The sequence below is a fragment of the Trachinotus anak genome, unplaced genomic scaffold (assembly GCF_046630095.1).
Source record: "Trachinotus anak isolate AG129_WGS33_773 ecotype Australia unplaced genomic scaffold, CSIRO_AGI_Tana_v1 ptg000003l, whole genome shotgun sequence".
Taxonomy (NCBI): domain Eukaryota; kingdom Metazoa; phylum Chordata; class Actinopteri; order Carangiformes; family Carangidae; genus Trachinotus; species Trachinotus anak.
In genome coordinates, this window is record NW_027273854.1 from 17,018,689 (window position 1) to 17,032,859 (window position 14,171).

At 40.9% G+C, this 14,171-nt stretch overlaps 1 protein-coding gene across 2 annotated transcripts in view; it reads left to right on the forward strand.

Moving 5' to 3' along the window:
• Window positions 1-8,098, forward strand: part of LOC139618320 (trinucleotide repeat-containing gene 6A protein-like) — a 34,820-nt gene extending 26,722 nt beyond the window's left edge. For both annotated transcript variants that reach the window (XM_071474163.1, XM_071474162.1), the window contains 12 exons: window positions 925-1,044; window positions 1,630-1,767; window positions 1,998-2,078; window positions 2,209-2,383; window positions 2,556-2,702; window positions 3,170-3,340; window positions 3,434-3,574; window positions 4,153-4,260; window positions 4,417-4,647; window positions 5,141-5,211; window positions 5,346-5,485; window positions 6,668-8,098. In XM_071474163.1, coding sequence (XP_071330264.1) covers window positions 925-1,044; window positions 1,630-1,767; window positions 1,998-2,078; window positions 2,209-2,383; window positions 2,556-2,702; window positions 3,170-3,340; window positions 3,434-3,574; window positions 4,153-4,260; window positions 4,417-4,647; window positions 5,141-5,211; window positions 5,346-5,485; window positions 6,668-7,016 — 1,872 coding nt within the window. In that variant the 3' untranslated portion in view covers window positions 7,017-8,098. The remainder of the gene's footprint in view (window positions 1-924; window positions 1,045-1,629; window positions 1,768-1,997; window positions 2,079-2,208; window positions 2,384-2,555; window positions 2,703-3,169; window positions 3,341-3,433; window positions 3,575-4,152; window positions 4,261-4,416; window positions 4,648-5,140; window positions 5,212-5,345; window positions 5,486-6,667) is intronic.
• Window positions 8,099-14,171: the final 6,073 nt, after the last annotated feature.

Genomic DNA, 14,171 nt, shown 5'->3' on the forward strand with positions numbered 1-14,171 from the left:
GTCATTTATCAGCAAAAAAAACAAATGAAACATGCACACGTACATGTTTAATTATAATAACAGTTGGTAGTTTTGCGAGTGATTTGTAATTATGCAGTAATGAATCATTCCCTTTCATTGTCCTGTAGAAAGCTGCAGTGGGTTTGTTTGGCTTTGCTGCTTTTCCTTCCTTCCTCTGTTGCCATCTTTCTTACTCCCATCATCTCATGCCACCTCCTTGCCATCTATTTCTCTCCTTTACTCTAATTCTCTTGTACTTATCCCATTTCACTCCTACTCTTTCACTTTTTCCTACACTGTTCACTGTCTCTCCCGTTCTTTTATCTGTCCTCACATTTCTCACTCTTTCTTCCTGCTCCTCCTTCTGTACTTCTGCAAAATTAACTCTTTTCCTTCTTTTCTCCTTCCTTCTCTGCACTTCTTTGGCTGCTGATGTGCTTCCTGTTCCTCTGTGCTTGCCGTCCATCTACTGTACACCTGGCCTTGCCTCTGCAGCTGTCTGTTTCCCCCTCTGCTTATGATAGTCCAGCTTCTGATGGGCTCTCCTCCAATCAAAGCATGAGCTTTTCCCCTTCCAATTCTGCTCAGCCTATCCCCTGTCTCGACTCTGGGCCATCTCCTGGCCACTCTAGTCCTGGGGTCACTCGGCAGGTGAGTGTGGAAGAATGAAGAAGGTGTTGTCTTAAGGTCTTGAGCCGGATCCTGTGTCTACAGTCTGCCCAATACTTTTACTGAGACACTAACAATAAGGAGCTATTAATTCGTGATTGCACTCATCAACAGGTTAATGCCCTGTGATCATAAAGTCAACAATTTTTCTGTTTGCCTCAGTACATCATGATTTTTTTTTCTTTTTTTTAAGTTGTGCGGTCCAAATTATTTGAAATTTACAACCGTGTGTGTTTTTGTGTCCTCCCTGCTCAGAATGTAAACCCTATGTTGGGTGGCAGCAGCGTAGCACAGGGCCGAGGCGGCCCCCAGTCCCAGGTCCCCCCCCAACCCAACCTTCGTAACCAAGTGCCTCCACCCATCCTGCCCTCTCAGGTAGCAAGCACACACAAAAACACACGACTCACTACCTATCATCGCATCCACTGCACATTAAGTTTGAAAGTACTACTTTTTACAAGTCTGGTCTCGTAGCTGTAATAGTCTAAATGTTTCCCTGTGTTGAATGTGAATACACGTTGAGCATTTTTCAAGACAACACATGTTGATCTATCTCCAAATCAGGCCTTAGCTTTTTAAATTTATGAGCATTTTAACTTTGTTCCAAGTACTATTGGTTTCCTGTATTTTATCACAGTATGAAAATCAACTTGCAGGAACCTGAATCTCACCAGAGATGGATAATCACTGTACACACCACTTAACGCAATGTTGCCTTATAATACAAAAGAAAGGACTGTCCAAAACTCTTGTGTAATTATTTATCTAGTGCTTGGGGTTAAATAGAAAGACAAAATCTTTAAGGTTTTGGTAAACACCCATGCTGGTCTGAAAGGAGCTCAAGCTATCATTTTATGTAATTATTTAGTTATGAATTTTACAGATTTGTGTTAAACGTGCAATTCAAAGAAAAATTTGAATGGCATTAGATAAATCCACTAAAATCTTGTTTGGTTTTAGGTCCCTCCATCCCTGTTGAAGTACCCAGGAGGTAACGGAGGTCTGAACCCTCTGTTTGGCCCTCAGCAGGTGGCAGTGCTCAACCAACTCTCCCAGCTCAACCAGCTGTCACAGCTCAACCAGATCAACCAGTTACAGGTAGAGCAATGGAAACATGCACTTAAACACAAACATATACACACACACACGGAAAAAAGGACGTTTTCTGCTGTCAAAATTTAGCATATAGTTTTATAGTTGTAGAGACTTACAAGATTCATATTTCACAATGTCTTTGACACAGGTGATAAATGTTTGTTTCGATGAACTGAAAAGAGACAGTACAGCTATTATTTACATTTTTTGTTCTCCCTCTTGTTTTTCTGCAGCGTCTTCTTCTCCAGCAGCAGCAGCAACAGCAGAAGGCCCAGAGCCAGAGAACCATGCCTGTGGGGCGACAGACTGAACAGGTGTGTATGTCTGAAAATCTCTATGGATCCTGACACACTACACACACAATTTGGGATATGAAACAGTACAGTGTCTCTGTGGTGTTGCCTCTTTGGATGATTTCTCTAACTTCCTGCTTACTGTCCTCAGACACGTCCTATTGGTTCGTCTCCATCAATGATGCAGCCCCCACGTCATCTGGACCCCTCTTTGCTAAAACAGGCCCCACCTCTCAAACCGTACCTGGATAACTACTTGTCCCACAACACCCCTGAGATGCAGAAGGATGCTGCCGCTCTTGGATCCTTCAGCAACTTCCCTTTAAGTATGCTAAAATTAAAAGGTGTACATGTTTTCCTGTTAAAAAAAAAAAAAAAAACATCATAGATTTTATCATATGTATTTTAATATGTAAATTACCCTTTATTTTTGCTGTATTTCTTCATGTATTTAAATTCAGATTGACTAAAATTCTTCTTTTCCCTCCTTCCTGTCAGGCTTGAACTCTAACCTGAATGTATCCCTGGACATGGGTGTTGGTGGTGGTAGTAGTGGTGGTGGAGCTGTGAGCTACAAAGAGCCGCCCCAGTCCAGACTGAAGAAACTTTGGGCTACTGACCCTCTGGAGCAGAACAGCAAACCTGGTACAGAAGAACCTGTTTATGTTTGTGACATTACATGCTGCAGCATGAAACTAGCCTGTTGATGTTTGTACCATTAGAGTTGTTGTTGATCATGTACTTGTGTACAGGCTACCACAAAGACAGTTAAAGTTTCCTGCACACTGGCCCCCTGTAGTTTTTAAAGTTTGTAGCATGGTCATTTGTTAGTGTGTGGTCCTGTATTCAGTCACAGCATGGAACATGTTTCAATATATTTAATGTTTCAGTTGAACATAAGCCATCCATTAATTTTGGATAGAAAAATACTACTGTGGCTGTTGAATTTTTCTTCTCATCATAAAATATTATTCTAAAGAAATGTTTATGTGTGAAAATAAGTTGAAGATTTTATAAATCTCTAAGCTGCTGTGGTCATTGAAACCTTGTATGTCTGTACTTACTTGCCTACAAAATAAAATACTTGTGACTAAACACGGTTCATCCCACAGGTGCTATGTCGTCTGGGCTGCGTCTGGAGGACTCTCCTTTCTATGACTTCCTGTCTCCTGGCCCATCTCCCCTGAGTCCTCCCGGCCAATCAATGGGCTCGGTGGGCGATGGCTGGCCACCCCGTGCCAACTCCCCCCCGCCCCATGGAAACACTGTCACGTGGCCCCCAGGTAGAGCTGCTTTCTCAAACACAAAAACAAGAAAAATGTTTGCTTTGAAAACTGCTAATCACTGTGTGTGTGTGTGTCTGCGTGTGTTGGCAGAGTTCCGGCCCGGGGAGCCTTGGAAAGGTTACCCCAACATTGACCCTGAGACTGACCCCTATGTGACCCCCGGTAGTGTCATCAACAACCTCTCCATCAACACCGTCCGCGACACAGACCACCTCAGGGACAGGAACAACGGTAGGTCTCACACACACACACACACACACACACACACACTGCCAAACAGAAACACAAACTAGGGCTGAATTTAGAGAGCTTGTTAATTTTTAGCATCTTGTACTAAGTTGGTAAACGTTTTGTTTTCATTAGCAGTGAGCAATGTGTCAAACTATGTTTAATTAGAAGCCAGCAGCGATCACTGGCAATTATCAATTATCAATTGTAAGTCAGTCTCTCAGCCAAGGATAGTTTCTTAGAGAAGCACTGCTCTTGATTATTACAGGGGGTCTTTAAATCTTATACCGTGTATCAATCGTACAGCTGAAATAATTTGCCTAAAACATTGATTAGCTGATTGACAGACAATAATAGGCAACTATTTTGATAATCTGTTAATCATAAATAGTGAATTGCCAAATATTCTCTGATTCCAACCTCTCAATCTCATCATATATCACTACTTGTCATATCACTGTAAATGAAATATTTTTGGGTATTTGGACTTTGAACTAAACCTGAAAGGTTTAACAGGATGCTTTTGCACTAGCTACAACCTGAACTTATTTCCAAGTACTAACCTTTCTCTTTATTCTCAGGGCCATCCTCATCACTGAACACCACGATGCCTTCTAACAGTGCCTGGTCATCCATTCGTGCCTCCAGCCACAGCGGTTCCCTCACCAGTACAGCACAAAGCACTTCAGGTATGTACTCCAGTTTGTAATTCAGCCTTAAACATTTGTGGCCTGAGTGAAGAGGAAGGGGGCAACAAGATGTTTAAGAAGGACATTTAGCAGATCTGTGGAAATTATTGAGAGTGATGTAAAAAGGTTTAACTTTGTTCTCCTCTCTCCTTGCAGCCAGACCCAGCGAGTCAAAGTGGTCTCCCGGCGGCGGTTCTGTGTCCAACTCCTCCCTAGCGCATGAGCTGTGGAAGGTCCCCCTCCCTCCCAAGGCGCTGTCTGTGGCAGCCCCCTCCAGACCACCACCTGGCCTCACCAGCCAGAAGCCCAGCCCTGCCTCCTCTGGCTGGGACGCCTCTGCCCTGAGGTTGGGGGGTTGGGGCTCCTCTGAGTCCAGATACACACCTGGTGAGAACCTCTGACACTATTGAGTCACAAGAAAAAATTTTTTAAAATTGTACACTAGCCTCATTACATTGCCTTTAATTGTCTAGTGTCATTTTGGAAACCACTATAGGTAATTAATACTTTTTTTGGATACCAAGTTGGTATGGATATCTAGTACGTGCTGCAGATTTTTCAGGGTTAGGGTTAGTCAGACAAGAGGTGGCACTACATCACATTTTTAAAATATGTTGTCAACTGCCTTTGCAGATTCCTCTTAAACAATAAAGAAAAAAACTTAATTACTACTGTAGTAGTTTTCAGTACTGCAGCCTATGACACTATCCAGTTTGATTTCTTGGGGTTAGATGTCTGGTAGGTGTGTGTGACATTTTATGGCTACAGGACACCTCATACCTGGGCCCTTCCAGTCCTTATACCTTTTTATATTTGCGTTTTATCTGAAATACACATGACTTCAGCTGATCATGATTTCACAATGTGTGTGCATTGGCAGGTTCCAGTTGGGGCGACAGCAGCAGCTCAGGGAGAACCCAATGGCTTGTTCTAAAAAATCTCACACCTCAGGTACTCACTCATGAATGTAACGTTTAATCTGTGTATTTTTTTTGTTTATTTCTTATATTCCAATTGTTTTTGGAGACAATTTTTTTTTTAGAAAAGGTTTGTGCATATTATCAATTGAACTATTTGTCTTCCAGATTGACGGCTCTACCCTGAGGACCCTGTGCATGCAGCATGGCCCTCTGATCACATTCCACCTCAACCTGCCGCACGGTAACGCCGTGGTATGCTACAGCTCCAAGGATGAGGCCGCCAAGGCCCAGAAGAGCCTGCACATGTAAGGACACCAGAGACATTCATACATATTACACACATCCTCTTCTTATCTTTCCATCATGATTCCATTATAAATTAGTTATAATGTATTTGAGCCAGGCTCATGATCGTAGATTTACTGTCTTCATTCAGTCACTTCTGCTCTGATGGTATCATTAGTCATTTTTCACCAGGTAACCTTTACATTCAAATGTGTTCCGCACACACAAAATGTCCCTGCTAGGGGCGACCTGATAGCCAAATGGTTAGGTTGCACCACACTGGCGCAAATGCTCTGAGCAGCGAGTCCTCTGTTTGATTCCCAGCTGGTCGGACTCTTTGCTGTCTGTCATTCCCCTTCTCTCTGTCCCTGCATTTCCTCTCTTTACGCTGTCCTGTCAAATAAAGGAATGAATTGTTTAGTGGTTAAATATGTAAATTTATACAACCAGCCCATGTTTATTGCAGCTGTGATTCATTCAGTGTCTTTACATAAGCTAAGGTAAACATACAACTGTTGACTTGTACTAGTTTGCTTAAACATCATGTGTATGAGAAACCCAGTTACTGTAATCATGGTAAGGCATTGTGTAAACCAGATTTTCTCCAGCTAGATTTCTCATGGTTTCTCTGCCATGTATACTCCTAACCAGGTTTCTCCTCAGCTTTTTACATGTACACATGCAGAAGAGAAAATTAAAATTTCAGAAGGAGAAAATATCTCTGACAGCAGAACAGTGGTGTAAAAGACACTGTTACACATTATTCTCACTTGGTTGGTTCCACTTATGTACATTTGATAATTTATAAAATTCAGACACATTCTGTCTGTGTTTCTACCAGACTTCCATCTCTCTCTCTCTCTCTCTCTCTCTCTCTCTCTCTCTCTCTCTCTCTCTCTCTCTCTCTCTCTCTCTCTCTCTCTCTCTCTCTCTCTCACACACACATACTGATAAAACAATACAATAAGAAAGGATAATGCTTCACCATTACAACCACTGGAAAATGAAAGTAATGCTCCCATAATAAGGTCAGGGGTAGAGGGAAATTTCATTGTTGATGCTGCTTTATGGAAACACATCTATTGTAACCAGGTTACTACACTGTATGTAAACATTAACTGCATAACCCAGCTCCTTTGAGTGTCCTTGTGTGTGAGAAACAGACACACACTCAAACACTTTCAACTGGTGTTTCTCTTTAGGTGTGTTTTGGGGAACACTACTATTCTGGCTGAGTTTGCCAGCGAGGAGGAAATCAACCGTTTCTTTGCACAAGGGCAGTCATTGGCCACTCCCTCCTCCGGCTGGCAGGCCATCGGCTCCTCTCAGAGCAGAATGGATCAGTCTCACCCCTTTCCCAGCCGCGCTCCTGAACCTAACCAGTGGAACAGCAGCGATCTCCACAGCTCCTCCCTCTGGGGCGGGCCCAACTATTCCAGTAGCCTGTGGGGGAGCCCCAGTGGCACCGAGGCGGGGAGGATTAGCAGCCCTTCTCCAATCAGCTCCTTCCTCCCGGTGGATCACCTGACAGGGGGTGGGGACACCATGTGAACCACCTGCCAATCAAACAGGCTGGGGGAAGGGTCAGTAGAGAATTATCAATAATCAGCAGAAGAAAATGAAAAAAAAAAAATGTAGTTATAAACGCAATGGCACTAGTCGGACTCTTTCTCACTTACAAGATATTCAACAAAACGGGGTCTCCCCTGTGGAAAACAAGTTACGTTTCTCTCTGCACATATGTCCACTTTGTTTTAGCCCAAAAACATATCAGTCGGAATACTTGAATCATGCAGGCCAATTCTATAATGTGAACGGATGGATATTTGCTTCCAGGTAGTGCTCTTTCAGACCGAAAAAAGCTTCAGTCGAGCTCATTATTATATATATATATATATTTTTTTTGTTTCATTCATCATGTTTATTTGAATTCCAATTCTTTTTATTTTTAACGTTTTCTTTTTGTTTTATTTTTTTTTTTTTGCGTTTGTTTGCTGACAATGTTGGAGTATGAGCTTTTTTAACTTTGCACTGAATGTGGTTTTTTCTCAGTATATATAATCTGCAATATAGAGGGAGCAGCCAGTTTTTCCAGTGTAGCTGTTTACTCATTGAGGTCCTTACCGTATGTGTGTATGCGTGTGCACGCGCACGTGTGTGGAAGTACTTTGTGCGTGTGATTGCGTGTGTGAATGAGTATGTGTGCGCTCCTCTCTGCCTTGGCACGCCTACCTTACTGCGTTGTCGTGGAGTTCAAGATCAACAGATAGTTAAAGAAGAATAAAAGCTGACTTAGGAGGATTATCTGGTGATAGTAAAAGTGACATTAAAAAGTATTGCACCAATTTTGTTTTAAAACTAAAGAACGTTGAGCTCTGCAGTGCAAAGGACTGTAGCCGCAGCTGGGACTAGCAAGCCCCACCCACCCTAATATAGGGGCGGGGCCTATCTAGCAAGCCCCCCCCACTTGCCCCCTGGTGGGCAGGGGGGGAACAGCACTTTCAGAATAGGCTTTCAATGTTTTGGAGGTGCCACACTGCAACCTCTTGTTTACAAGACTTAGGAGGCGGAACGTGTGTTCATTCTTCATTTTAAAGAGATGGAATAAAATTTAGAAAAATACACAAAAAAAATTCAAAATTATTTTTAAAAAAACTTTAAAAAAATGTATAAAACAAAGAAAATCAACAAAAAATTTAAACTCTTACTGAGGATGAAGATGATGCTTTGTAACTCTGGGAATTCGGATCAGTGTTTTTGGCCATGGCGTTGGTTATTTGAACTATTCCTCTTTGTCTGCTAAATAACCAGCAATGGTTCTCAGGAAATCAAGCCAGTTTTCCCCCCCTTGTAGTTGAATTAAAAAAAAACTACTACTCCTTGTAGGAAAGGAAAATCCAACTTCTAGCACTGAAAACGATGTATAGGTCTGTAAATTTTTTTTCTCTGCCAAATAACTGCTTTAAGCTGGAGAAGCTCAACACACTGCTTTCGATATGCTGTCTTTTGGGGGGAGGGGGGGTCCTAATGTGGGGGGGTGGAGGACGGGCTGTAGAAAACCCAACGCTCCCTCTCTCCTCCTCTTCCTCCACTCCTCCACTCCACTGATATAAAAAATCAAAAGTGGGGAGTGTGTATTGTGTGAGTGTGTGACTGTCAGTGGAAAATGTTGTCTTGTCGGACTTAAAAACCAAGAGAAAGGCGAATCTGTATCTATGCATACTGTAGCCTCTCATGTGGCCTACTGAGAGGCGTTTTTTTTTTTCCCATGTCTCACAAAATGTTTTAAATGTTTAATTAAGTACAACAAAATGCGAAATATGACTTGCTTTCTTTTTCTTTTTTTTTTAATTGCTCTCATTGCCACAAATGGTGTTTTGAAAAAAGGAAAGAAGAAAAACCTTAAAAATCTTGTTTTGGTTGAAGATAATATTTTAACAGTGCAAAAGTCGTCCACATTTCATTGCCTTGATCCTAATTGTGTCCGAAGATGCAACAACAAGTCAAGTGGCTTCTACCTGTTTACAAATAGAATATGATTGTATTGTTGTACTGTTTTGTTTTGTTTTTTTTTCCTTTGTTGTTTTTTTTTTTTTTTTTCATTTTTCCTTTGAGGGTGGGGAGGGGGGGTTACTCATCTGAAGTTCCTGACCTGATGAAACGTGTGTGTGTGTGTGTTTGTTTGTTTGTTTGTTTGTCTGTTGGTGTGTGTGTGTGTTAGTGTGTGTTTTGGATGCTCCGTACCAGCAGATGTGAGTTCTACTGCTGGAGAGGATGGAGTTGGGTTTGGGGGGAGGGAGGGAGTGTGTGAATAGCGTGAATGTAAATCCACCAGTGGTGTTCGTCAACGAAATACACGTGAATAATAGAATCTACCAGTGATTGTTTAGTTACTATGATGCACAAGTTTTCGGGCAAAACAAAAGCTTCAGTGCATGAACGAGAAGTCAGCATTAGCGAAGCCATGGACCTTAATTTCTTTTCTTCATCGTGTAATTATTCTGTGTTAAGCCTGTTTTGTGTGTGTGTGTGTGTGTGTGTGTGTGTCTGTGTTTTCCCTCTACAATATAGGTTTTTATTTCAGAAGTACTAGAAACGTTGGCTTTAGTTGTGTTTTTAAGTTTAGCAGTGAATATTTAACAACTTCAAAGCATACATAGTGAGACAAAACCTCGAGTATTAGCCAGACTTGACAGTGGTGTGTGCCAGTATTGAACTGCTCTCTACCAAATAATTCAATCATACAAAAGATTAGTTTACTTAATTCCAGATCTCTTTGCTTAAACTATATATATCTCTTATTTGTATTTTTGTCTTGTTTAACAAATGTTATCAAGTGGAACATCTGAACCATGTTTTTCATTTGTTTTTGAATTAACTTAATTTGACAAATTGAACTGAGGAGCCTTGGATTTTGCACTTGGGTGGATTGGAGGAGAGACCAGTCGGTCAGACAGACGGTGGTGATGTAGTTTGGATTTTTAGGTCTGTCTGAGGGAGAAGGTGCGTCTGTGAGTATTGTGACAGGGTAAAGTCTGTGTTTGTTTGTGTGTGTGTGTGTGCGTGTGTGTGCGTGCGTACATCTACATGTTCTCAACTGAAGTGGAAGTTTGTGTTTATGTGTGTGTGCTATGATTAGAGAAGATGGTGCTTTGTTGGTCCCAGTGAGGGAGCGAGAGAAGAGGGAGGGGGGTGTTGTCCCCCTCTCCAGGTTTACCTCTCCTGTTCACTGGGCAGGCCGGTCAGCGCGGTGACCTCGCCACACCGCCTGAACTGAGCCAGAATGTAGCTGAAAACGGTTTAAAAAGTATAAATGACGGCCTCAGACATGGAGCCACCATGCGGAAAAAGGAAAATAAAGCAACCACTACTCATTATTGTTGTATTTGAATAAGTATTCAGCTACTGTTCAGACCACGCCTGGTTGTCATGGCAATCGACGGTGGCTGTTGCCGTGGAGATGCTTGCATCTTGAGGCTGACTTAAATGAGGCAAGGCTTCTTGTTGGCCCGTAGTGACTCAGGCAAGGGGATGTGACTTGTGATCGGCTGGTTCTTCCTGGCTTTTCAGGGACACAGGGTTGCACTTGCCTCTTTGCTGGCTTATCCAGGATCAGCTCTCCCTCTCCAGCTCCTAAGCTTAACTACAGGAGAGGAAACACAAAACTGACAGGAGATCTGAGGCAAGTCAGCTCTTCATAGTCTATATTCCCTTTCCACTCTTGATGAAATTACTTTACACTTCATTCATTCTGATTTTGGCAGTGCTTCTTTCCTAGCTCTGATCTGGGAGAAGTTTTGTCCCTCCTCAGTATCCTTACCTTAACCATTAGTGGGACAAAAACAGACCCCTGATCTGCAGCGCAGGAGGCAGCATTGCTCTGCTGTTAGAGAAGGGACAAGCAATGTCTGTAAAACGCCTCTCATTGATGTTGATGTTACTGTTTTGGTTCCCAGCTTAATCTTGCTCTGTTTCCGTCTCGTCCAATCTACTGTTAGTGAGTTTGTGTGTGTGTGTGTGTGTGTGTGTGTGTGTGTGTGTGTGTGTGTGTGTGTGTGTGTGTGTGTGTGTGTGTGTGTGTGTGTGTGTGTGTGTGTGTGTGTGTGTGTGCGCATGTTGTGGGAAGAGCAAAAACCCAGTCTCATACAGAAACTGTGTGTGTGTGTGTGTGTGTTTGTTCGAACACAGTATCATGCCAAATTGAGGAGGGAGGGTGAGAGGGATGGAAAGGGATTGATAACTTTTTTTTTTTTTTTTTTTTGGGTTGTTGTGTACGTGTGTGTTTGTGTATTTAAAAAGCTGGACAATGTTAAATGCTTGAAGAAAAAAATGTAATTTGCAAAAGGATGATGTGAGGAAAACCTTTTCAGTACGTGAAAACCACCATGAGCAATGTACAATCCCCAGGGCTGCCAAGCAGCTTCCCAACAGGGCCAGACAAGGGGAGGAAAGAAGGAAGGAAGGAAAGAGGAAAAGAAAGAGGAGGGAAGCTGGCTGGTGATACTCTACTACTTTTTAATATTTAAGAAATATAATGTGATTCTTTGTTTTTCTCTTGACTTAACTATCCTGTGAGCAAATGCTATATTATATCATAACACACACCCAACGGCTCCTACTGTCGATCAAAAGCGCTAAGGCTATTTTTTTGACACAAAAAAAACAAAAACAAAAACAAAAAAAAAACAAAAAAAAACAAAGAAAAGAAAAAACACAAAAACTGTGAGAATCTGCTGTCTTTTTTTGTCATTTTACATTTAGTATGAATACACACAAACAAACCCTGAAAAGCTTTAGTCTAACCAGCACAAAGATGTGGGTGGGGCGGGTGGGATATCCGGGTGGGGGTGGGTACAGTACAGAGGGAAGGGGATGGGTGTTGCTCAGAGAGACTATGCAGTGGAGTGTTGAACCCAGGCTTCCATGTCCACCTTGGGTTTTTTGCTTTCTTTAAATAAAAACAAGAAAATCCCAAAAAACTTTTAAAAAAAACAGCTGAAATGGGATTCCCAATAATATTCCTCAAACATGTTGTGCCATCGTTGAATCGTACTACTAGTACTACTACTAATAATAATAAAAACTGAAAAAAACTTTATTACTTAGCAACCGTCGGGCCAGTTGTAGCAGGAGAGGAGGACAGGTTAAGATTTGCAAAGTCCATTTCTTTATTTTCACAGCTTGTCTCCTCCTTGATAAGCCGAGGGGAGTGAGGCCGGTGAAACTGCAAATTTTACACAACTACAATGTTTTTTATAGAGATTCTATCAATCCACAGTGTGTAGTTGGATCACCTGTAAACCTATTATGCACATTGCTTTGGGAGACTGTTGAAACTATATATATAATATATATATATATATACACATATATATATATGTATATATATGAGAATATAAACGTACAGTGTCTATAATCAACGAGAGGAAGTCTTCCTCTCTTACAAACACAACAGGAAGTACCTTTTTAATTTCAAACGTCTTCCTCGGGTCATCAAAGGATTTTATCTTAAACTTTGGGGGAAACTGCACTTTTTGAAGGACAATCTTTATTTGTATGGGTATAAAAATTGACAAAAACGAAGTCGCCTGATATTACAAGGTATAGAAAACCAACTCCAGTGTGCTCTAATAATGAATGTCTCCTCTGATGCTGTCTGTCTGTTTGATTTCATTTAATCTTTATTCTCCTTCCTTTGTTGCTTGGTTTGTTCTGTATTTTTTTTCTCCTCTTATTTTTCTGGATTTTTAGTGCTCTTAAGAGAATCTGTACTAAGGTGTAGAGTAGTAGGTAGTAGGTCTTCTGTTGGCTGTACTCGTATACTGATTACTGTTTGTAACCCCCTGGCTCCTGCAGCCAGCATACAAAGCTGTATAACTTGGGTACAACCCTCAATAAAAGACTAACAATGACTTAGTGGTTGCCTCCTGGAGTTTTTATTTCTCCTTCTATGATTGTTGGTAAAAATCTGGAATAGTTCTTAACCATATAAATAGTTTGTAAAGGAAACCTAATGTTTTCATCTGTCAGTTAACCTTCCATGTTTTTAAGTTTAAAAAAAAGACAAGAATTCAATGAAAGATTTAAAACAATGGTTAAAATCAAAGCTGCAAAAGCCAAGACATCCTGACTTGTCTTCCCTAAGGGTCAGTCTCTAAAAACACCGAATCCTACATCCAACAACTCCCATAATTCAGTACCATTCTTCAGCAGACCTTTCCTCCACGTCTCCAGTTTATAATAGAGGTTTTCTGTTACATGTTTGACGTCCTAACTGGATTCGTCTTCAGTTATTTTCTCAGACTAAAGAAAGATCCTCCAGAGACACAGAATAATTTTACAACAGTTTTCAAAGACAGTAATAACAAGATGAGTAAACTAACCATGTGTAAAATACATGGATAGCCCCTTCTAAAACTACACATATATAGTGCAAGTAAACCATAGATAAAAGCGCCCAAAATTCTCATGATATCAATTTCTAAAATCCCTGTTTGGCAATTCTTACTTAAAAATAGGAAATTGGACTTAAAAGGTTTAACACAAGATGTTCAAATAAGTTTATGATCTTTTTTTCTTGCTCTCAAGTGAAAATGCAGTTGGTTATCAGGTCAGGAAAAACATGCATTTGACCACTGCTGGTATTCTGTTTCCAGCTTTGTTGCACAAAGTTTATAGCTCTGTCAGCGCAATGCGTGTTTGGTTCAAGTGTAGATCATCATGATATTTTCTTACTTTTTTCACTTGATGTGAAAACTATTAATATCAAAATATAATTAAACAAAAGGTAAAAGTACTTATTATGCAGAATGGCCCATTCCAGAGTAATATGTATATTTCTGGATCATAGTGTCCGATGCATTAATGTGGCCACCTTGATCCTGTAGCTGGCTCAGGTGGAGCTAAATTTGCAATTACTCTCTATACTGCTGGGTAGCTTTTGCATTTACCCCTATGATCAATAAAGTCTAATCTTAACCTATAATAATACATCGTAATTAATTTTTTGATTACATGTTGCATTATTAATGTAAATCTAAGTAATTAACACTGAGTAAGAAACATACTTCTCCCTCAAAACAGAGTAGAAACATACAGAAACACAAAATGTAGATACAGTTCTGACATACTGTACTCGAGTATTTGAGTGGATGTACTTAGTCATTGTGCCAAAATTCGTAACCTATCCCCATCTTAAAATATAAG